Below are 25371 nucleotides of genomic sequence, written 5' to 3' on the forward strand. Positions count from 1 at the left end.
GATTTTTAAAACTTAATCCGTGACTAAAAGGAAATCAAGTTAATGTGGGGAAACTGCTTGCTACATTTACAGCATTTAGCAGACGCTCTTATCCAGAGCGACTTACAAAAGTGTTTAGTCAGAATATGCATCTCTATCTAGTATAAAAAGTTCAAAAAGTACCCATTGCTAGAATGGGTAAATCACAAATGAAGTTAAGAGGTGGACATTCCAGGTTCAGAAAGTAAAACTTCTCAGGATTTTACTCAAGACTGCTGGATTTTCTAGTTAGTGCAAGCCTAGTAAAATTAGTGGCATCAACACAATCCAAGAAGAGCAAGAGCAAAATCTCGGTGAGGACTTTTAATTTTTGAACCTGGAATGTCCACCTCTGGATTTAGCATCTTCTTGCTTGGTTCCACAGAGAAAGGGATCCCGACAAGTTTATTCGCCTTTATGAGTACGGGTGTATTTACACTTTACAAATGTTATCAGCTTCCTGTAATAAATCCTGTACCTTTGAACACTATCAAGTCGCTACCAATCGCTGTGGGATAAAGGAATATTTTACTTTTGCATTTAGTAATCGAATAATTGAAGATGTGACGTCTGGGGAGCTTTTGAGGGTTGCAATCAACAGGCTGCATGTTCGTGTATCAAGAGAGAAAGCGCAATTCCGTGGGCGTGGGGCCACCACAAGACCAATTCATAAGCAGCGCTTGACCTGTTAACGTGACCTCGACGCCTGTTGCTCAATAAACCGCCTTTGGTTCACGTGAAAAAACCACAACACGCCCCGAACAGGAGCGTAAAAGCTTCGGTGCTGCTCTGCGACTGATGTCTAAGAAATGACTGCTCCCAGTTGGCTGTACTGCGGCACCTCGCCGGTAATCGCGCCGGTAGCGGAGTAACTTGCGTCCGTTCGTAGTTGCGCGTTTTACCGCCTGAAAGTGGACGACTCGCCCGGGGCGTAACCCAGAAATTGGGAAACACCTGGATTACGTTTGGTACTTCATAGTGCAGGTAAGTTTATGTTCACCGTATGCATTGTAAGTAATTTTCAACAAAATGCGTTGAGGTCTGTCAAAGGTAGTCAGTTGTATGTGTGATTAAAGTTGATAAGGCGTCTTTGAATTGTCCGGAGTTGTTCATATTGGCAACAGCGATACAGTGACATTACACTAAATGGGCTTCTATTATAACTATGAAAATAATATTCATCAGATCAAATGTCCTGTGCACATGGATATGACCATTAGTATGATCTCGGTAAAGGTTACTACTATTAAGACAGCATGAGATGAGGGCTGTTGAGATCACAAAAGTTGAGCAATTAAAACAGTTCATACGTTCGTGTAGTTTATTCTGGGTTGTGCCGCTGGTTTCTTTAGTTTTAGCCACCTGACCTGCCAATACCGACAGGACACCAAAGCAATATGACACACAACCTTCACCAAAGATAAGAGAGATCAAGTGTCCCTGTTGCAGTTCATTGGAAAGAATGTCAGCATGATTGGGGGAAATATTAGAAACATATAAAGTAATGAACTAAGGATGTTTGCAATGTTTTCTAAAAACACTGTTCCGGTTAAGGTACACAACATTTATGAGTTCAACAGCAATAATTGATTAATAATGATAAAGTGTTCAGACTACACAACTGGGATATGGCATGGTCATAAACATTAGAATATCTTCCTGTATATATCAAGTGAGGTTGTTATGTGGAAGAATATCTAATCAAGATCAAAGGAATAGAATCAGCGACAACCTTGGCATAAAAGAAACGTGGGCGACTTGCATCAAAGCCTGGTCATAAGCTTTTTGCATTTGCCTGCGTTGTGAATATTTTACCTGAGTGTTGACGCATCCGTAGCCCTTCCTTTAAATTTACATGACTCCGAGCAAAACGGCCCTATTGCAACAAGAAAATTAATCTTTGACCACATCATATTCAAATATGAATAGCTGTGGGAGTTTCACCCCGGCGATGACACTGCAGGACTGTGTGAAACGTTTAGGCACTCAATACTGTCAACATTAATATTTTGATTCCTTTGACATTACAGTGCGATGCCTACACCTCAGCAGTTGTTCAATTCAATAACTGGAGGAGGCATGTTTGATAGGTCAAAGACAGCAGTTTTAGTGATCTCAAAGTGAAGGTGTCTTGTCTGGTCCTAACCATCATTGCCACTGCTTCATGTGTAAATGCCTCACAATAACAACGTAGAATGAAGCTCTAGACCTTCTTTCAGGTCGTCGCTGTTTCAGGTCTCCTGTATACTCCATGTAGAGTATACATGCATGCAGACCTACACACCCAAGCTTGGATCTTCTGAAGGAGCTCTTATATATGAGGCGAATATTTTAATTCTCCCACCTACTCAAGTTATCATAGATAGCACATCAAGTGCTTCTCTGGTGTAATTAAAGATGTCAGTTTGTGTTTAATATCTCGTTTTATGCCACAGTGAGTGGTTCTTATGAATAAGTGCCTAAGGATCTGTATAGCTTTAAACTCTATAATTTTTGCCCTCTTTCAATTAATGTCTGAAGACCATAGGAAGACCATACACACATTTCCAGTGTACCAATCAGACAGTATTGCAAACTGAACTGGATACAACTCTGATACTCTGTGACCGTGTGAACTGATATTAAACCAGTACATTAATACACACAAGTTTTTCTTAGTTTTCACCAGCACATCAAAAATATGATGAAGCCATACAGATACATTTACACATTTTCTTCACCTAGACTTTTTGGTTTATTTGTATAGTATAGTTTTGATTCCTTTGTACAGTTCCAAGGACCAGCAGGAGTTCATGTTCATACAAACAGCGCTTTATTCACAATGCCAAAGAGTGAAACCTGGCCAGGTGACATTGCCATAGAGACCACCAGAGAGATGGACCGTGACGAGAGCCGTGACAGAATGGTTAGTTTCAGTTCTTTGTGACTACCCACAATGCACTACACTTTCAGATTAATGCACTCACTCCTAATATACTGCCAGATGTGATGCACATTTTGCACAAGAAATTCCATACGTGTAATGAGATGTGATGCATCTTCCTGTGGTTTGTAATGACTGCAGAATGATGAGGGCTTGCAGCATCTCTCAGCAGAAGAGAAGGATTGCCTCATGTTCTTGGAGGAGACTATCAAGTCCTTAGATAAAGACAACAGTGGTCCTTCCAGTGATGGCGTTGAAAGTTTTCCTGCTCCTGGGAATGTAGCCACTAAAATGGGTCATCTTTCAGCTTTTTTGGACCAAAGCAAGGGCAAACGTAAAGTATTTTATTTATTTAGCCTCTTATATAAAACATGCACTCATCAGAAATTATGATATAAGGTGAAATTCTTTCTCTTTCAGATGTACCAAAGCATTACTCTGATGATCCAGGGATGTTTGGCAGTGATGAGCACAATCAGATTGTGAATTGTCTGGTTCCTACACCTTTGGTATTGGCCAACAGCAATGCTAATATTCCACCCAAACCAGCAATGGCTGCTTCTAAAGAGAAACTGCCTCCCAAACCAGAGACTGCGCACAAGAGTGAGAACCGAAGCCATGGTGGCATTCATGTTCCATCAGAGGTGAACATGGTAGTGATTCCTCCAGCAGTCACAGTTAAAAATACCACTGAGGAAGTGGTGCCAGAGGATGGTCTACAGCCAAAGTGTGCCTCCTCACACGGGCCTCTGTCCAATGAGTGTGAGGTGCAGCTACGCAAGAGCACATGTCTGGGCAAAACACCTGAATCTGAGAAGCAACATTCAAATAGTGGAGAAGGTCCTGAAGTTCAGGTGTCTCTTCAGCTCAGAGAAAGTCAGAGCAGCACATACATCCCACCAGCCGTGGCACCCAAACCAAGAAATACACCTTCACATGTGGCCGATCGCATGGGAGCCAGCAGCCCAAATGCAGACTCCAGTATCCGTTACTTATCAACATCTCCTGGGAGTAGAGGATCGAAGAAACCAGGAAAGGAGAGGCTGGAGGCTTTATGCAAATTGGGTCTGCTGAAAGAGGGAGAAGCTGAGGTGAAACCATCCATCAAAGAAGATCGTCGTGCTAAAACTCAGACCTCTACACACCTACAGCCTCCATGGAGCTCCAATCCAGACATGTCTGGGAGCAAGCAACCGTCTCACAGTGCTTCTGAATCTAACCAAGAGCTGGCGGGCCAGCCAAACAATGGCGGCAATGTTGTCTGCCAGCGTTCCATGTCTGACCTAACCGCGGCCTCCTCAGAACCCCACCACACTAAGCTTGAGGAGGCTATGGCTTCTACTCTGGAGAGGTCTACTATGGGGATGGGGGACAGCATGTCCAGTTACAAGTTTACAGACTGCCAAAAAGGTTGCAGTGCACATGAAGGCCCTGCATCTCCTAGCAAGGCCAGAGTCCCAGGGCAGGTGTCCACTACTCCTCCAGTGCCCTACAAACACTCACATGCTTCAGGCCTGAGCGTGCTGATGAGGCCGAGTATGGCAGACGACCGCCGGGAGGCCCTGAGAAAGCTGGGTTTGCTGAAGAGTTAAATATTACCCATCATGCTTTTCTTTAAACCTTAACCCTGCCCCTTTTACCCCCCAGCACAATAAAGGTGTTGTGATCAATAATCTGTAAATCAAGTGTAACACTAAGACTGACTAAATCTCCTTCTGATCTCTTAGGTAAGATTACACTGATGCAGTATTGAACACTTCTTCAGACAATGAAAATATTAAGCATTGTTTTCAGCATCTTGCATCTAGATGATTTGCAGAATATCTCTAATCCCACAAACAAATACATTTCTGCATTAATTTCATAACCTCTGTGATCCCTGTATCTGCACTCAAAGTGCTCCATATTTGGGCTCAGTGAACGTTTGGGTCCCCGATGACCCCTGCTGGGTGTCTTTTGGTTCACTCTCTTTCACTGATTACCTATCACTCTCCTCTTTGACTGATTACCTATCACTCTCCTCGTCTTACCCAGTAAGTGAATGAAAGCATTTGCAGCACAGGGTGAATTAGCAGATTATCTCAGAAGGTGACCTCCACCTGACCACACGTGCACAAAAGGCAACTGTTCACATTACGCAGCCTCTCAGATTCATCACAGATTAATCTCGGTATGGGATTTCAGGGCGTGACATACTTTAGAAAGCATATGACATTATTATTAGCCCTCACACCGGCTATAAACCTACATTAGTTGCTGTGGTGGAATTGTGGGTTGATCTGATGGAAAAGGAAAAGGACGTATGTTTGAGCCCAGTTTTTAGACACTTATCATGTGATGTTTGTGGATTTTAGGAGTCAGCAGAAACACGGTGTGAACAGTGATTATAGTGAGACAGACCTATGATGGTCTGATTAACTGACTTCCTGTAAATGTAATCAGATTAATTCTTCAGAGGTCAAGATGCAAACCTGCAGAATGCATGGCTGGCTCAAAATGTCTTTAAACTATTTTCTGTGTCTTTCAAATTAAAACCATGATTTCAAAATTGACCTCCATAGTACAGAATCGCATCAGTTTTTGAGTTCATTTCACAATACCACAAACACAACATCATGACATCATGGGGTTATTGAAAGACTTTACTAATTTACTTTACTAAGTTACTAATGCTTTTTAATAATGTCACTAAAATGTTTACCGCATTGCTCTCTAAGGTTCTAATCATTTAAATATTTTTATAGTACATCATGTAAAGACTTTCATAGCTTTCTGATTTTTGTCCATATGTGTTTTCTTGGTGATATATGTTCTGTCTTTGGATCCAGATATTCACTGAATGTGAATGTAGAATAAATGTATTACTTTAAAAAGTTGGATTTTATTTTCAAACTATATATAATCATGAAAAAATAATTAATTTTTACAGATTTGAACAGTTGTAGAAATTAAAGTACTGTACAATCAATCAGCTGATGTCCTCAGGTATGCACTCACTTTAGCAACGGTTGGGGGAGACTACTGAAATATCAGGATAACTGGATTCAGATATTAGGGACTATTAAATCATGACTTCTATTATGTATTAAGGTGTTAATGATTGTTTTCATCATCTGACAAGAAGTTAAAGTGAATCAACACTTTTAAAAGAGTTAAGGACTCAGATCACAGCCAACAGTGTTAAATTGTAAAGCGCCTTGGGAATCTGGAAAGGCGCTATATAAATCGAACATTCATTCATTCATTCAACAGAAAACAAGTATATGACTAAAATATATAAAAATAGTTTTTTTTTTTAGAGCATTGTTCTTGTCTGCTAAAAATATACAAACATATTTTTGGTTAACTAAACAAGAGCAGTCATTGTTCCATTTCACTTTCACAGGAAACAGTTCCTTAAATGCTGTAATATTAGATGAGCACAAAAAGTAAGTCACGTAAGGCCTCAAAGACGTTGCGTCGTGGTTCAGGTGTCATCGCAGGGGACGTGTGCCTTGCTCTTCTTCCGCCTGGCCTTGACGTTGACAGGCAGGATGCCCAGGGACTCCAGGCGAAAGGGGCGTGGCAGGAGGGTCTCGGCCCCGAGGCCGGTACTGCCGCTGCTGGTCTGATGAGGCACTCTGGTGTCTGCTGCAGCAGAATGCCCCTGTGAACATGGAGGACCTGTTACAACGAACACAAGAGAGTCACGCCAAGCTGACCAGCACTATGCAGTGTGAAGCATACATCTCACACTCTGCTAATTACAAAAAATGTTTTATACACACTATACATGTCTATGCAGTGACATTCTCAGCTAGGAAGCTGAAGGGATAATATATATAAGTAAATATGCATCCCCGTCACCTTCACATGTGCACAACGGCATGTTCTCCCTGTTACCCTCACGTGTGCACAAGGGCATGTTCTCCCCATCACCTTCACGTGTGCACAAGGACATATTCTCCCTGTCACCTTCACGTGTGCACAAGGACATATTCTCCCTGTCACCTTCACGTGTGCACAAGGATATGCCAGTGAATTAAGCAGACATTCTCTCCCTGTCATATGCTCTCCTGGTCACCTTCACGTGTGCATAAGGCCATGAATGACAATGAAATTCAAATGCAGTGGGAGGTATTATATAACTAATGCTGTAAACCTACTTGAAGGTTCGGTTCTTACCGAGGCTCTTCTGGGACCGCCCTGACAAAAGCTGGATGGGCCTCTTCACCCGGAAGTAGTTACTGGCAATGTTTTCACTGTTGCTGCGGTTCAGCATCTCCTTGTAGCGGTCCTCCTCCTCCTGTAGAGCCAGCACACTGTGGTTGCCTGCGAGTTTGTGATTTAGAACTGTGCAAGACACAGGGCAAACATGCCTGCTGGTTCTGGTACCAGCAACTGGGTGGTGGGATGAACCTGCACTGCGTCCAAACAGCTAAATCCCTTACTGCCCTCAAACAGTTGGAAAACCAGCTGGAAATGCTGGAAGTGTAAATGTTCAACATCTGGATGTTTTAGGGTATGTTTCAGCAGGTATTTAACCAAAAGGTTGTTACTGTGTCTTTGGGTAAATGGATCTGGCAGTTGGGATCCTATTTGGCTGTGAAAGTAATGGTGTGAGTCTGCATACCGTGAAGAGCTCTGTGAAGTCTGAGGTCGAGTTCCTGCATACGGTGAGCCTGGCAGCACTGCTCACTGCTGAGAATAAGAAACCCCCCCCCCCCCCTCATCACTAACTTCACACACCACTTCACTCACACAGCCCGTCACACACCCGCACATCTCTACTACGTCACTAAAACTACAAGCGCCAGATGAATCGCTAACAGCCAAGCTGAGAAGCTGAGGTCTGCCACCATCATTCCCTGTGGCACCAGGGGTCGGGCCTCACCTGCAGGCAGAGCGGTTTTCTGGACCACGACCTCAGGCAGCCTCCATGCACCGCCCTCCTCGTCCCACACCGCCTCCTTCCGCACGCGGTCCAGGTTGCTGTAGTTGCAGTCCCTCCGCACCAGGGGCACCATGCGCTCAAGGATCCCCTGCAGGAGCTGCGCGTCTTGCTCCAGACGGCGGATGGTGACCAAGTAGTCGTCCCGCTCGGCCGAAAACTCCGCCTGCAGATCACGGATCTCCAGCTTGGCGGCTTTCAGCTGTCATGGAGCCGTGGCGCCGTAGGAAGGAATAGAAGCTGGACTCAAAGCAGGGTTTGAGAGAGAAGCTGGACAGTCCTCCTCAGAATTTGGCTCCAACATGGGGTTCTAAAGGGCCTGGGCAGGTCAGACCCAATAGCAACGAGCATCTTCACAGTTTACAAAGCTTAAACCATCACTAAACAAAACCAAGATACTATGAATAAGATTATGCTAATTCGATTTGTTTTTGTTTTCAATAACTATTAGCAAAGTAAGGATTTCTGGGTAGTCCCTCAAGATTGAAGACAAGATTGAAGAACACAGACACACACATGCACACATACACACACACACACACACACACACACACACACACACACACACACACACACACACACACACACACACACACACACACACACACACACACACACACACACCACTGCTGAAAGGCCACCTTTCCCTGCGTGCTTTCCAGAAGTCTGCTCTTAGCGTGGACCTCCTCCTGGATGGAGTCGTAGACGTTGAGCAGCACGCTCTCACCGTCGTCGCAGGCTTGGCTCAGGGCCTCTACGAGCTGCTTCTTCCTCTGGTTGGCCAGAGTCTTCCTCTGCCTGCGACGCTGCCTCAGCTCCTCATTTCGCACCTGTTCACCTCCCACAAACTCCTGCTCCAGCTGCTGGAGTCTGGAGGAGGAGTAAAACACAACCGTCTACAACTTCCTGCACTTTATCATCATGTAGCTGCATTTGCCATAATCCCCATCATAGATAATACAAGCAATATCCATATCTCTCATTTTTTAATTTTTATGTCTAAGTTGTGCAATGCTGACACAGATTTAGACTGCATTGCATCCCACATTGTCCGTCTGAGATATGACCCTCTGAGATATGACCTCACCTCTCCAAAACATATGTCTGGTCCACTGGAGCTGGTGTGGCAACAACCACAGACTCTGACTCAGGAAGTGCCCCCCAGGGCCCTTCTGGGAGGCTGCACTCAGGAGAGCATTCATTCTCCTGTGGAAAACTTGTACATTTAGCAGAGTGTAGTGATAACTTTCCCTAAAATCCATATATAGGTGAGTTTTTAAACAGGTCCTGCTAGGAGTGGAGAAAATGCTTCTCCCTACCGTCAACACATGCTGTGTAGGCTCTGCTGAGGACCCACAGACCTGCTCTTTGTCTGCTGGAAAAGGACACAAACGTAGTCCATAAAACATACCAACAATAATGATAACCAGTCAGAGCATCGGCCACACCTGCACCATTAAATGCGTTACTACGAACACAGTTAAGTAGTACTCAATATCAGACATGGAGAAATGTGTCATTAGTATCATCTGTGGTGGACCAGTGTGTGCCGACACTACCGGTCTTATCGGCTTGTCTGGCACGAGGCCTGTCCACGCTGGACAGCTGGGTGTCGTATGAGGCTCTCAAGGCTGCTATGTCCTCCTGTAGCTTAGCCCGGGACTCCTGCTCCGCACTGTACTCTGCCTGCAGCCTGGCTAGCTTCTCCTCATACTCCTGCACAGACACACAGATGCACAACCAGCCCATGGCTGTTGTCTACACAGAGAGCCTGGTGCTGTCAGCGAATTTCAGTCTAAATTTGACATATGCCAAAAGTGTTCGCTCAACCATCCAAATGATCATAATCAGCTGATCAATCACTTCCATGGCCACAGGTGTATAAAATTAAGCACCTAGGCATGCAGACTCTTTTTTACAAACATTTGTGAAAGAATGGGTCAGTCTCAGGAGTTCAGTGAATTCCAGCGTGGAACTGTGATAGGATGCCACTTGTGCAACAAATCCAGTCGTGGATTTTCCTCGCTCCTCAAGAACAGTGTGCAGAGAACTTCATAGAATGGGTTTCCATGGTCGAGCAGCTATATCTAAGCCATACACCACCAAGTGCAATGCAAAGTGTCAGATGCAGTTGTGTAAAACACACTGGACTCTAGAGCAATGGAAGCGTGTTCTCTGGAGTGACGAATTGCCCTTCTCCATCTGGCAATCTGATGGGCGAGTCTGGGTTTGGTGGTTGCCAGGAGAACAGTACTTATCTGACTGCATTGAGCCAAGTGTAATGTTTGGTGGAGGGGGGATTATGATGTGGGGTTGTTTTTCAGGAGCTGGGCTTGGCCCCTTAGTTCCTTTGAAAGGAACTCTGAATGCTATAGCATACCAAGACATTTAGGACAATTACGTGCTCCCAACTTTGTGGGAACAGTTTGGAGCTGGCCCCTTCCTCTTCCAACATGACTGTGCACAAAGCAAGTTCCATAAAGACATGGATGGCAGAGTCTGGTGTGGATTAACTTGACTGGCCTGCACAGAGTCCTGACCTCAACCCGACAGAACACCTTTGGGATTAATTAGAGTGGAGACTGAGAGCCGGACCTTCTCGTCTAAAATCAGTATGTGACCTCACAAATGTGCTTCTGGATGAATGGTCAAAAATCCCTACTACTAAACCTTTTGGACAGCCTTCCCAGAAGAGTTGAAGCTGTTCTAGCTACGAAGGGTGGACCAACGTCATAATGAACCCTATGGATTAGGAATGGGATGTCATATGACTTAAGCTCATATGTGAGTCAAGGAAGGTGAGCGAATACTTCGGGCATATAATGTGTGTCCTGCTCTGAGGATGTATAATGATATAGTATAATGGAAGTGATTATCTAGACATTGTTTAGTTAGTTGTGAGAGGCTCCTCTCTGTTTCAAATCTCCCACCCACCTCTTTAATCTTCTCCTTCTCAGCTTCGAGTTCCACGGCACTGTCCTGTGTTCTAGGACCGTTAGCTGGACTCCCTTCTGGCCTGGGACCTGCTACAAGAGCAGGCAGTGCATAGAAGAAGTATCTCATGTACTTTTCCTCTTTTAGAAGAAACAGAAAGAAAATGTAAAATTTCACTTGACATTTTATCTAGCTCATGTAACCCATGCAAATAATGTCCCTTTGGTGCCAGCCTAATTGGCACTGGTACTGAATAGAAGATCCCTAAGGTTCTATGGCCACGTTTGTCAAGTGAATCGACACTGAACAATACAAGAAATATCAGTAAATTAAGCCTGTTTTAATTTTAATATTACATACTTTTTAGATCCTTTAGTAATGTGAGTATTGTTATGTTTTAATTGCTTTATTTTAATCACTGTTCATTGTTTTTTGTTTGTTTGTTACAACAAATTACATTTTGGTATATATATGGTCTGGCAGTCATGGTCTGGTGGTTAGGGCACCGTACTAGAGGGTTGTGGGTTCGATTCCCAGGCCCTAGGCCATGACTGTAGTGCCCTTGATCAAGACACTTAACCCCAACTTTTCTTGTGGCACTGGGCTAGGGTACCACAACACCCTAGTGATCACACTGGATAAGAGTGTCTTCTAAATTTAAATTGCTTTTATTGCTATTATTTTAATCAATAATCTTAACCCAAATTATTGTACACCACTATCGTTACTGTTCTACGTTCACGACTCGTATTGTATCTATTGTATTAAAATTCTATTGTAATGTATGTATCAGGTCATCAGTTATTAGATATTATTAATTACACACACACACACACACACACACACACACACACACACACACACACACACACACACCAAATACACAGCTATCAAATTTACAAGCAGATTGCTTTGAGATATCCTTGGGGTGCAATGTCCTTGGGTTGTGTCAGCCAGTCTCCTTAAATAACTTAACTAGATTCACTAGATTTATATTGAGATTTACCATAGATCACTTTTAGTTAAGTGCACAGGGTTACACCAATACTAATTAAAAATGTCTAACTAATTCCCACATGCTCTCCAATGCTGATGCTCAGGTGTTAACTGACATAGGATCTCATTCATGCTTTAGCATGCTAGCTAGCTTAGCCTTTTACAGGTTCCTGTCCGGCAGCTCTTACGGTGGATGCCGGTGGAGCCCAGCTGGCCTGAGATGAGTGTCCGCAAGTGTCTGATCTCCTCACGGTACTCGCGCAGGAGAGCATCCTTCGGGTCCTCGTTGATGCGTGGAACGTTCCGGATGCTCTTGGCGCGGTTTGCGTAACGCAGAGTGCTCAGACTCTCCTCGTAGTTGTTGTCGGCGGGAGAGAGACAGGCCACCATGAGCGTGCGCGTGTTTCCGCCCAGCGAGTCCTGCAGCAGACGCGTCAGCTTGGAGTCACGGTACGGGATGTGCCGGGAGTGGCCGTCCACCAGCGCGGAGATGACGTTACCCAGGGCGGACAGTGACAAGTTGATCTTGGTGGCTTCCTGAAGCCGCTCGCCTGTGGCGCCCGTCTTGGACTGCCGCTCGCTCCCAGCAAGGTCGACGAGGTTGAGCTTACCAGCTCGTAAGTGGTCTTCACCATCCACATCTGGGGGTTTTGAGACATGCATTCATGAATTCCCTACTGATGGTCCAACCAAAAACAAACTACTGTTAATCATCGACACGTCATCGTTAATGCTCATCGTTGTCACCAATCATGATCCAATGATTTCAAGTGGAGAACATTTTCTTCAGAGAAATGTTGCTTCCTAACTGTAAAATGGGGAGGGGATGTAAATGAGAGACAAAGAATCAAGCCCAGACCTGTGTTGAAGATCTCCAGGTGGATAGTAAATATAGAATGGGAGCGTGAGGAATCTTTGTTCATGAGCGTGTATCCCACGGAGCGGTTCTTCCATCCCAGCTCCATGATCCGCTCACACTCCCCCACGCTGTGCACAGTGTGCATGGAGAGGTCTCGCACATAGACGCCACGCTCTGGGTGCTCCTTCATCTGTTACACACACACATGCATGTCACAAGATGCCAGCCGTTGGAGGAAAATCCTTCCTTCATATGACAAACGGACACATGCCTCCAGTTTCTGTTTGGTGTCTCTCCCCAGAAGGTCCCTGATTTCTTCCTTGTAGATCTCAAGGTATGACGCCCGCACAAGGAACTTGGTGTTTTCTGCACACTTGAACAAACATACAATTAGATTATGCTTATTTATATTTGTGCTTCAACTGTGTTCACTATGCCCGTTATCATTTGATGCATAGATTCTGCATTGTGATTGGTCTCCCCACTGTAAGTGGCTCTCAGAACCATTCCTCTACTTTTATTTCAACTCCAAGTTGCCTGATCCAACTCACCAAATAATTATCAGACAATCATGACCTCAGAAAGGTGAACGAACTACATCTATGCAGAGGTGGGCATTCCAGGTTCAGAAAGTAAAAGTAATTCCCAGGATTTTATTCAAGCTTGCTGGATTTTCTAATTAGTGGCAGGTAAAATTTGTGGAATCAACACAATCCAGGAAGCCTGAGCAAAATCTTGGTGAGGACTTTTACTTTCTGAACCTGGAATGCCCACCTCTGCATCTATGGTATCTCCAGAACTGAAATTAACAGTGGTTGCCAAGCAGGCAAAGTAAAGTAAAGAGTAAAGTAAGATAAAGTGTAAAGAGTAACAGCACGTCGGTCCTCATCAGTCTGAGGAGTCTTACCTGGATGGTCTCGAAAATGTGCTCGAAAGCTCTTGGTATGACCCCTCTCTGAGCTGGAGGGTTCACCACACCCTGCATGGTAAATGACTTGCCACTGCCGGTCTGTCCGTAGGCAAAGATTGTCCCATTGTATCCCTCTGTTACGCCCTATTATTAAAGCAGAAGTAAAAAAGTGTGTGTGTGTGTGTGTGTGTGTGTGTATGTATTTACGGGTGCTGGTCATAACATTAGAATATCATAAAGTAGATTTATTTCAGTAATTCCATTCAAAAAGTGAAACTGTGACTATTTGGCCAGGGAACAAGGACCTTAACTTTATCTGTAGAACCATCCTGCGCACCACGGACTTGTGCTAACGGGCCGCCCAATGGAGGATGGGTTCCCTTTTGAGTCTTGGTTCTCCCGAGGTTTCTTCCTAATCCCCACCATCATAGGGAGTTTTTCCTCGCCACTGTCGCCTTTGGCTTGCTCATTAGGGATCTGGACCCATACGATTGTAAAGCTGCTTTGTGACAACATGTGTTGTGAAAAGTGCTATATAAATAAATTTGACTTTGACTTAAGACCTAGGGTTAGGTCTTAATACAATATAAAATTGACTGAAAAGTATGAACATGTACAGCACTCGATACTCAATGCTCCTTTTGCCTGAATTACTGCAGCAATGCGGCATAGCGTGGAGTCGATCAGTCTGAGTGATGAGAGTCCAGGTTGCTCTGATAGTGGCCTTCAGCTCTTCTGCATTGTTGGGTCTGGCATATTGCATCTTCCTCTTCACAATGCCCCATAGATTTACTATGTGGTTAAGGTCAGGTGAGTTTGCCAATTAAGAACAGGGATACCATTGCAGAGGTGGGACCAAGTCAGTGTTTTGCAAGTCTCAAGTAAGTCCAAGTCTTTATCCTCAAGTCCCGAGTCAAGTCTCAAGCAAAGACAGTCAACTCAAGTCAAGTCTCGAGTCAAGACAAGCAACCGTCAAGTCAAGTCCCAAGTCTGAAACTTGGAATTTCAAGTCCTTTCGAGTCTTTTTTTTTTACAGGCACCAACGCTTTACGAATGCTACGCTGATGCGTTTCTTTACTCATTTTGTTGGTGTCCGCCAGCCAAAAGATGACAGATCATTTACATTTTATCTTCTCTTAATTACATAAATGTACTTAGACAAGAATGTTTTGTTACATCATTTTACACGAAAATAGCAAGCTTCATCGTAAGCAAGATGCTGTCATTATGAATGGTTATTCTAAACATTTGGATAAAATGTTTAAATATAGACTAATAAAAGGTTAGGGTTATTTTTTCATTATTTTCTGTTATTGTGGGGTCACGGTGTAGGCTACTATTGTTACCTGGAGATTCAGTGGGGTCACATATTCTGATGGCTGCCGTCAGAATTGGTGACCCCAGTTAAAAAGGCTCACCTGTACATCCCATTCATGATTTCTTTGTTGGCTGCAATGGTGAGGGGATGGTAAATCTTGTTTAAGTACATTTATGTAATTAAGAGATGATAAATGTAAATATAAACATCTGTCATATTTTGGCTCGTGGACACCAACAAAACGAGTAAAGAAAGTGCATCAGCATAGTTTACGTAGCATTCGTAAAGCGTTTGTGCCTCTGAACAGAAACTGTGAAATAGCGCCCCCTGTGGTAAAAAAACTCGATGGTCACAGAATCTGGTGTAACGCCGGTCTGCGTCAGAAGGACGGAAATGAAATTAATGGGGCGCACTTTATAAATATTAATATGCGTTTTAAAATTTAGATTTGGGGTTAAAAAAAATCAAGTCTTTGCAAGTAAACAGGTTCAAGTCCAATTCAAGTCCCAAGTTATTGGTGTAAAAGTCCAAGTCAAGTCTAAGTCTCTGAATATTTTTTCCAGTCAAGTCAAAAGTCTTAATATTAATGACTCGAGTCTGACTCGAGTCCAAGTCATGTGACTCGAGTCCCCACCTCTGTACCATTGTCCTCAAACCAGGTACTGGTAGCTTTGGCACTGTGTGCAGGTACCAAACCCTGTTGGAAAATGAAATCTGCATCTCCATAAAGTTGGTCAGCAGCAAGAAGCATGAAGTGCTCTAAAACTTTCTGGTAGATGGCTGCATTGACCTTGGACCTCAGAAAACAGTGGACCAACACCAGCAGATGAAATGGCACCCCAAACCATCACTGACTGTGGAAACTTTACACTGGATATCAAGCAACATGGATTCCTCTTCTCTCTTCCTTCAGACTCTGGGACCTTGATCTCCAAAGGAAACGTAAATCAGAGAACATAACTGAACCACTCAGCAGCAGTCACGTCCTTCTTGTCTTTAGCCCAGATGCTTCTGATGTTTCTCTTGTTCAAGTGTGCCTTCACACAAGGAATGTCTACAGCCGAAACCCATCTGTGCATACGTCTATGAGTGATGGTTCTTGAAGCACTGACTCAGTCCAGTCTTTGTGAATCTCCCCCACATTTTTAAATGGGTTTTGTTTCACAATACTCTCCAGGGTGCGGTCATCCCTATTGCTTGTACACTTTTCTTCTACCATATCTTTTCCTTCCCTTCACCTGTCTAATAATGTGCTTGGAGCTCTGTGAACAGCCAGTCTCTTCAGCAACCTTGTGTGTCTTGCCCTGCTTGTGTAAGGTGTCGATGGTCATCTTTCAAACAACTGTCAAGTCAGCAGTCTTCCCCATAATTGTATAGCCTACAGCCCTACACTGAGACCATTTAAAGACCTTTGCAGGAGTTCTGATTTATTTAGCTGTTTAATAATATATTTTCACAATATTCTACTTTTCTGAGATACTGAATTTGGGGTTTTCATTAGCTGTCTATAATCAAATTAAAAGAAATAAACACTTAAAATATATCAGTCTGTGTGTAATGAATGAGTATAATATACAAGTTTCACTTTTTGAATGGAATTACTGAAATAAATTAATTTTTTGATGACATTGTAATTTTATGACCAACACCTGTATATGTGAGAATCAGAGCCTGCTGAACTTGTTCCTCCGCTGTGAACATGTGCATCTTCTTGTGTAATTGTATCTTGCTCTCTGCCACATTACAGCAAATAGTTGGCCCTATCTCTTCTACGCCAAATGAATGACCTGTGCCACGGTATTCTGTTTCAGTGAAGGCATGGAAAGGTAGTCACCTACAGTTGTGATCAAATTTATTCAACCCCCACTGAAATAAAGTGTTTTGGCCAGTTTGACATTGATTTTGATCATTTCAGTCATCTTATTTACAATTATATCAAAGAGGCACTTATAAATTAGACAAACATAACATAATATTTATGATGGAATAACCACAAATGTCTTTACTGTGCTCACATCATTATCAGTTTTATTCAACCCCCTAGTGACATTATTTTTTAGTACTTAGTACAACATCCTTTTCCAGTTATGACAGCTTTCAAGCGTGAAGCATAGCTTGACACAAGTGTCTTGCAGCGACCTATGGGTATCTTAGCCCATTCTTCATGGGCAAAAGCCTCCAGTTCAGTCACATTCTTAGGCTTGCGCACTGCAACTGCCTTCTTTAGGTCCCACCAGAGGTTCTCAATTGGATTTAAGTCTGGTGATTGCGATGGCCACTCTAGAATGTTCCAGCCTTTCATGTTCAACCATGCTCTAGTGGACTTGGATGTGTGCTTCGGATCATTGTCCTGTTGGAAGGTCCAACGTCTCCCAAGCCGCAGGTTTGTGACTGACTCCATCACATTTTCCTCCAAGATCTCCTGGTACTGAAGGGAATTCATGGTACCCTGCACACGTTGAAGCTTTCCTGTACCATTAGAAGCAAAACAGCCCCAAAGCATAATTGACCCCCCGCCATGCTTCACAGTAGGCAAGGTGTTCTTTTGTTCATAAGCCTGGTTCTTCCTTCTCCAAACATAGCGCTGGTCCATTGTCCCAAACAGTTCTAATTTAGTTTCATCTGACCACAGTACACTGTTCCAAAACCTTTGTGGCTTGTCCACATGACTTTTGGCATACTGCAGTCGACTTTTCTTGTTCTTTGGAGTCAGCAAGGGGGTGCGTCTGGGCGTTCTGGCATGGAGGTCTTCGTTATGCAGTGCGCGCCTTATTGTCTGAGCTGAAACTTCAGTGCCCACATCTGACAGGTCTTTTTTCAGTTCCTTAGCAGTCACGCGGGGATTTTTCTCCACATTACGCTTCAGGTAGCGCACAGCAGTCGCGGTCAGGATCTTCTTTCTGCCACGACCAGGTAACGTTTCCACTGTGCCCTTTAACTTGAACTTGCGAATGATACTTCCGATAGTGTCTCTTGGAATATTTAACAACTTCGCAATTTTTTTATATCCATTGCCATTCTTGTGAAGAGCAATAACCTCTTCTCTTGTCTTCTGGGACCATTCTTTTGCCTTCACCATGCTTGGAAACACACCAGTAGATGTCTAGAAGGAGCTGAGTATCACAGTCCTTTTAAATCTGCCTAATTGGTGCTTATCATGCTTGATTGCTGCTCGTTGACATCCACAGATGTTTTCAATACCTGATGGAAAACACTGGAATGAACCTCTGTTCTTAGGAGTGGTAGTCGTAAAGGGGTTGAATAATTGTGTCAATGAAGAAATCACAAAAAGGCCATTTAATACTTTATGACAAAAAAAATTGATGCTATCTTAGTTGCATTTAGTTCTTTAACAAGTCCTTGTAAGATTTCATTATGAACACAATTACAAATGTGCACTGAATTCCATAAAACCCTTCGCAGCATTGGGGGTTGAATAAATTTGATCACAACTGTAATCAAGGTCACGGTCACTGAGGAGATATCTATCCTCTCCCAATCAAAGACCCACATGGAAGACTTACCTCAACCAGGGGATATGCGGTCTCATTGTACATCTGCTCAGTGTGTTGATTGATGAAGTAAGTCCCATCAAATGTAAACTGTTTGGGGGGCTCCTCAGTGGTCCCTGGTTTCTCAATGAAACACTGGCAGCGGCTTGTATCGACTGATACAACCATCTTACAGTTAAGCGCCTTCTCCCTGTCATTCAGAGGACGGCATCTCACAACCACCTTCACCGACTCTGAAGCCATCTTGGGAGAGCAGAAACACTCACTTCACGTTATTTGGTAATTGCATCTTGTTTTTTAAATATCAATAATGGACATCAAGTTGATCATTTCATCCAGATAGTTTTTATATCTCTCTAATTGTGAGGAGAGAGCTTAAAACGTCCTGCCTGAGAATCTCACGTATGGTTTATGTTGGCCTGTTTTCTACATCAGACAGCAGCAGTAACTTAACAAGTTTATAAAGTTAATGAAGATAAACAGACGAGAGCTCAGTTCTATACAACTTCTAGTTCAAGGACAACTTCTACTTGTGTGTATCCACAAAGCTCACTATGTTGTGCCAACAGGCAAATGGAGAAGAAACATATTTCTTGTCCTATTACTGCAAATGCAGAAGGGGGAAAATAAACCTACCCTGAACCTCAAGTGGCATCCTAAAATATTTGGTCACATGCACATCTTCCTCAAGCCTTGCATATCTGAGATCTGAAGACAAAATTGAAACAACAAAAACCCCCAATTCACAAGAATCAATGGGGTAATCAAAAAATGTCCCTTTTCTGCTGTATTCCTTATAAATAACATACACTTTGTCTTGATAAAGGACTATGTTTTGTACTAAAACAACTGCGCTGTTGAACTTAATGCAGTTATCTCCTTCTGACTAATTCTCTAAACTGACACACTTCCTGTAAACAATAGTGGCACTGGCCCATCTCTGTGCTCCACGTTAGTCTGAGTCTTGTGGTCTTGTGTTTCAGTGGTGCTTTTTGGATTTATGCTTTCCATTCCAGAAACCCTGTGAATTATTTGAGTGTCCATGATGCTTGACATCATCACTGAGGTGAATTAATCCATGTACATTGTACACTATAAACTCAAGACCATATAACTGACTAAAGTGCTCAACGAATGAGACAAGCAATGTACCGTATTTACAAAGTCATTTAACATAAAACAAAATGTGGGATTTGTCAAAATGCTAATAGCAACTGAAAACATAAAATTGCTATACACTTCATCTGCCAACACACCTCGAAGAACTACTGGACCAGTACAGAGAAGAAACTGTCTCAGTTCTGTTGTTTTCCATCTTAATCTTTATGAAAGTCTCCTTGGTTTTCTTGCAAACTCAACTGGGACAAAACTTCTCAAAGCCATTAATCTTTCAGAAACTGCATCACTCTCACGTGTGGACAGACGACACCGTAGAGGCCCAGTACTGCCCATCCAGAGATCCAAACACTTTCGCACCACACCAAGACATACCAAATGCATATAATCATGCAGAAAACAACTAACCATGCCAATGTCTGTTTACAACAAAGGTGATTGCTGTGGTGGTCTTCATCAGCATTGACCCTAAAGGACTCATCCGTCCTACATGCAGCATGAGTCTCAGGGAAAGTCATGCGGTGATTCATGTAAACGCCTGACTGAACACACTTGTCACATCCAGCATAACCAGTGTGAGATTTGACACATTTATTGAAGGCTCTAGCTGGAGCATCACACATAACTGAAGACACCTTGACAAAAAAAAAACCTTTCCACCCACGATGAACCCATCACTCAATGTTTTTAACTCTTTTACAAGAGCACTAAGGTACTCAGACAATGAAGTTGGTTTTGATTCACCACAGAACACAGCAATTAATACTGGCCCTTTAATAGCATATTCTTGCAACTTGCCCAGTACTGGCCAGAACTGAACAGATGAATTTTTAAACAATGGCAGACCTTCAAAATTTAGCTGTAATTTAAATGTATGTCTGTCAGGAACTTTAGAAGCAATTTCATGAAATGTTTTACCAAGAGTACTTAATACACCAAAATTGTAGAAAGAAGCCACCTGCTATATTTTCCACCACATACTGAGTTATTTTAAGCAATGACCTGCCATCTTTTGGGAGAGAAGGATGGTGAACCCTAAGTATGGGCAGAAGCGTCAAAAGAGCAACCAATGAAACGCCAAACTCAACTGCCCAGTCTGACCAAGTGCTTCTCAAATCACTAGGTGAAGAATCTACACTTTCACTAGTTTCACTTTTTATTTCACAATCAACCTCCTCTTCACTTCTCTTCCCTTGGGGGGATGGCGAACGTGATTTGTTGACCGGGGGGGCCGGTACAAATTCATTAAAGGGCCGGATCTAGCCCTGGTTTACACTGTTCCGCAGCAGGCATTAAAACGACAGGCTTAAAAAGTTTCATTTCTTCCAATTGCTTGCGCGCCCCACACTTTGAGAAACGCTGCATTATACACACTGCAAAAAATAAAACAAAAACAAATTTATTTGTAGAAAAACATTCTAGGTACATTCTCTGCCTCTCTCTCTTTGTGCATTTAACAATATCCTTACCATTTATATGTCTTATACTATTTAGTTAAATTATTTATAAGCATTAGAAGTTAGCAAAATTGAATAAACAGACACAGGGTTGTTGACCTACAGGTTTTCATTTTAAGAAATGGAAGCACACCTGATTCTACTTGTTTAATAGGCTCGTTCCATCTTCAGCAGCTATCGTTGTGTTTGGCTTTGTTCAAATGAAAACCCGCAACCATACTGGCCCTTACTGGATAAGATGGGGCAATGAGATTGGGTCCGGACAGGACTGCGTTCGGGTCCGGATCCGGACCGTGGTCCGCCAGTTGAGTACCCCTGTACTATAGTATCCAATATGGACACATAACGTTTTTACTTCTTTGGAAAGACACCTACAGGCCAATAACTGAAGCAGTCATCCACATTACTTCTTGTTGTAACACATACCGTGTATGGCTTGAAGTCAGCATGTCATACTTGATTGAATTTAAGTACAAATCAAATCCAACACATTAAAAAATGTCCAACATATCAGCTTTGAACAAAAAAATTTACTTTAAATAACATTTTATATTGGTAAATGAAAAGTCAAGTTTAAGACATCATTTCCAACACATGGTCTGTTCTTAGCCTATATTTTAAAACACACCCTAAATGAGTGATTTTAAGGTGTAAAAAAAAAAACATGGATCTTTGGTGAAGGCAGTGGTTTCATGTAGAACTATGGACACTCAAAATAATTATTTGTATGCTTAGGTGGTTCTATAAATAAGGAAATCACTGTTTAATTGAGTGGATAATGAGATGTATATGGTTCTTTATTAAAGAACCCACAAAGAACAATTAGATTATTAGATTAGATCAATTAGATTACTGCATTGTGACAGACAATTTACACTGAGTCCACAATTTATAAAGGGAACAATGATGTTCAAGGGTTTTGAGGGAACAGACAGTTGAGAGCATGACTCTGCCTTTGTATTTTAGGAGGTTGGCAGGAACCAAATAATGCAATGTATTTATTTAATGTTAGCAGTGCAACACTGAATTATGGCCAAACTAGCTTTTGTTGAGGAACCCTAGGCCAATTTTCTAGATGTTTTTGTTAGTGTGAACTATCATATTTTATTTAGGTATTTATAGGAGACAATCACGTCAGATAATGATATTTTCAGGAGATCCTGACAACCTTGTCTTTATTTGACCTGTAAATATTAACAGATTTTGGTATTTGCATTAATCTGCCCATGTTTTGTCTACCAGCTGAGAAGTCATGTTGGGAAATATATTCTAGGATGTTTTTGTGTTTTAAGATGCAAATACAATAATTTTAATGATGGATCATACTGAATAGATTAGATTGATAAGTATGTTTATATTAATAATTATAATACTTATAAGCAGAGTTGTATAGTAACGAAGTAGAACTACTTCGCTACTGTACTTAAGTACTTTACTGGAGTATTGTTTTTTCCTCCTACTTTCACTTTTACTTCACTACATATTTTCCATCAGTTTAATACTTTTACTCTGATACATTTTTTATGTGCTGTATAGTTACTCATTACAATTATAAACATGTTAGCTGGCGCTGTCACCGGGTCAAGCGATCAGTCTTATGAGAAAACTGCGGATGCTCCGGTCGCGTCTCGTTTACTCTGTTGCTGCCTTCACTGAACACTTGAGCTTCGTAATCTAGGTTCACTTGACACGTCGTGACTGGCGCAAGGGTCCGCGCGGCAAAAATGACGCAATCGCGGTGGCTCCGCCTATGCGCGTTGACCACGCGCGCGGTCGCGTCGCGAGGTCGTGCGCCTCTCGATTTTTGTGTGTGAAGTTACAAGGTAGAATTCATGCACATATACGGCACTTTGAAGGTCCATTTTCAGTATTTTCCAGCACCTTCAGCTTAATTAACATATTTATACAAATACACATATACTCGAAATTATTCCAAATAATTCGCTTTTTATCTCATTAAAAGAGATGGTACCGTGTTTGGTCACAGCAGAAGAGTGCAGTAAGCACTAGTTAGGTTAGATATCTTAGCTAACTAACCTAATTATGTTCATGGCGTGCTGCAGAATTCACTTAACATTAGCTGGCAATAAAGGCGACGTGCTGACTAATCGTGTCCATTTTTATAGTGTAGTGTTTTTATAGGGTAAGGGCATTTAATGAGGGTAAACGCAAGGCAGTAGGCTCACCCTTAGAATCCGACGGACGGATTTTACGTCCAAAATACACCTCGTTTTCTCAGCTAAATTAAGGCGAATTTGTACTTCTGCGTCAAACCAACGACGTAGCGGGACATAGGTTATCTGTTTTTGGGTCCGAAGTGTTAACCCCAGTTTTTTAAGTACATACAGAACACTTGTATTTGTGATCTTTGACATCTTTGATTTGTAAGTGATATATAAAAACAATTGATAATCAAACTTTAAGGCTTTCTTTAACCAAAACACAATACTTGTACTTTTTACATTTCAGTACTTGAGTAATAAATTTTAGACTAAATTACTTGCAATACTTAAGTACAAAAAATGCTGAATACTTCTGTACTTCTACTTAAGTAAAGTTTTTAAAGAACACTTCAACTTCTACTCAAGTCAATGTTTTGATAGAGTACTTGTACTTTTACTCAAGTATGGGTCTCGAATACTTTAAACAACACTGCTTATAAGTAGCAAAAAAGCTGATTATCCTTTATTATTTTAAATGCTATTTAAATGTATGTTGGTACTGTGTGCCTTGTGCTTGTTTCGTGCAGTGTCAGCAGCTCAGATTTTAGCGCAGAACCAAGCAGACAATCAGACTGTTGTAAATTCATTAAATACTTTATTAACATTAATATATTTTTTATATCGTTTTTGATAATTTGATTAACTTCGCTGACCCATGCTGAGGGACTGGGGGAGAAATTGACAGGGTTGTAAACATGCCCTGAATCACTGCTCTACGATTATAATTGGATTTAAATGAACTATAATATAATTTTTGGGGCGTTAACTACAGTTGACTAATTGCGGATCTGATCAGTGGACCGTGATAGCACCGCTATTTAGTAACAGTACGTTCCAACTTTTCTAGCCATATTATGGATTGTGTTTATGTGTTGAGGCATTCCGGGGTCATTTATCTGATCATAGCAGATAATTTCCATAGAATTCTGTGAAAAATTCATTTTTTTGTCTGTGGCTTCGTAGCGCTGCTAATACTCGAAATGTGGCTATTTATGTTCCACCTTAAACAGCACTGCAGCTGTATTCTGGCACTGGGCGCACCTGTGACTTCAGCATCATTTAAGGTGGAATGAAAGAATCAATCAACGAAGCTAACTGCACGCAATGCTGTAACATTATAGACAATGTTAACATACTAAGAGCAGCAGGGTTTTCTGTCTCTTATTCAGTATGTATCTAAATAATTTTGTGTCAGTCCTAAAACGTTTGCTAACCAGCTTAGCTAGCTTAACTCTAGCTAGCTAAGCCGGCTGGCTAGAAATAGTGCATCCAGCTAGCAAATATGTTAACATTTAGTATACTTGGAAATAGTCACTTAAACAATAGGATTTATTAAATTATGAAGCTAGGATGACACCTGGCAGTGTATTTTGAACAAGTAAGCAGTATAAACAACTAAATAGTTGAGTACCCTAACCTACCTTGTGAACAAGTAAAAGTATACAAATGGAAAAGTGCAGCCAGTACACGGACTAGCTGTGTTTGAACAACTGCACCGTGCCTCTTCACCAGCTGTTCAGGCCACAGCAAACCTCCCTCCCTCTGCTCTAAACACTTCACTTCTGTCTGTCTTCCCGCCCTCTTTTGGTTAGTCGTTACACGCCAGAAGTCAACAGAAACATCTAACTTTTATTCAGTCTAGCTGTCGGCACAATCTTGGCCAACATGCCGCTGACTGACGGCAGGGTTGCCAACTTTTGAAGATCGCTTGGAGTGAGATTTGAACCTGGAGGAGGTGGCGAGTGTAAATTGTCGAAGGGGAGGGGGGTGGCGAACGTAAAATGGACACAAATTTTTCGGCGTGAGATATCGGAAGTGTGGCGTGTAAGCGTGTGAAGACGGTCAAATGCGTGTCTCACGCATTGGCAACACTGTGACGCCGAAAGTGAAGCGATAGTGCCAAATGTGAGCCAGAATCGGCCCAGATCCTGTTGCTCTCTGGGTAGTCATAATTCATGCTAAAGAACAGGGATAACATATCCTACACTAGCAGTTATCATTCAAAAGCCCCTCAATCCAAACTTAAGACGCTGTCTGATATTAAAAAAATCGATTATCATCAACTCACTGATCACCACAGCGTCCCGGTCTCCGCGTTTCCCGTTGCTTAGCAACCTAAAACTAGGCTTGTTCACTTTGTCGTTTCATCGCTGATCTCTAGTCTAGCGCCCCTTTT

At 42.3% G+C, this 25371-nt stretch overlaps 2 protein-coding genes across 10 annotated transcripts; one reads left to right on the forward strand and one right to left on the reverse strand.

The window, feature by feature from the left end:
* Positions 1-555: 555 nt before the first annotated feature.
* On the forward strand, positions 556-6002 carry LOC143514961 (specifically androgen-regulated gene protein). The gene is made up of 4 exons (XM_077006796.1): positions 556-1002; positions 2789-2923; positions 3083-3275; positions 3362-6002. Exons 2-4 carry the CDS (start codon positions 2840-2842, stop codon positions 4531-4533), a joined length of 1449 nt encoding a protein of 482 aa, XP_076862911.1. The 5' UTR covers positions 556-1002; positions 2789-2839; the 3' UTR covers positions 4534-6002.
* On the reverse strand, positions 5826-25366 carry kif17 (kinesin family member 17). 9 transcript variants are annotated; one of them, XM_077006771.1, is made up of 17 exons: positions 25264-25320; positions 19037-19108; positions 18413-18643; positions 13568-13714; positions 12932-13033; positions 12661-12850; positions 11990-12442; positions 10806-10894; positions 9431-9587; positions 9191-9246; positions 8959-9077; positions 8513-8741; positions 7815-8073; positions 7554-7621; positions 7106-7226; positions 6788-6931; positions 5826-6604 (listed from the first exon to the last, which is right to left on the reverse strand). In XM_077006771.1, exons 3-17 carry the CDS (start codon positions 18641-18643, stop codon positions 6408-6410), a joined length of 2562 nt encoding a protein of 853 aa, XP_076862886.1. In that variant the 5' UTR covers positions 19037-19108; positions 25264-25320; the 3' UTR covers positions 5826-6407. The 9 variants fall into 9 exon arrangements, with proteins under 9 accessions (XP_076862886.1, XP_076862850.1, XP_076862858.1 ...); XM_077006735.1 differs by having other exon boundaries at positions 9191-9243; positions 10806-10945; XM_077006743.1 differs by having other exon boundaries at positions 7554-7618; positions 10806-10945.
* Positions 25367-25371: the final 5 nt, after the last annotated feature.

This window comes from Brachyhypopomus gauderio, chromosome 1, assembly GCF_052324685.1.
Source record: "Brachyhypopomus gauderio isolate BG-103 chromosome 1, BGAUD_0.2, whole genome shotgun sequence".
Lineage (NCBI taxonomy): Eukaryota > Metazoa > Chordata > Actinopteri > Gymnotiformes > Hypopomidae > Brachyhypopomus > Brachyhypopomus gauderio.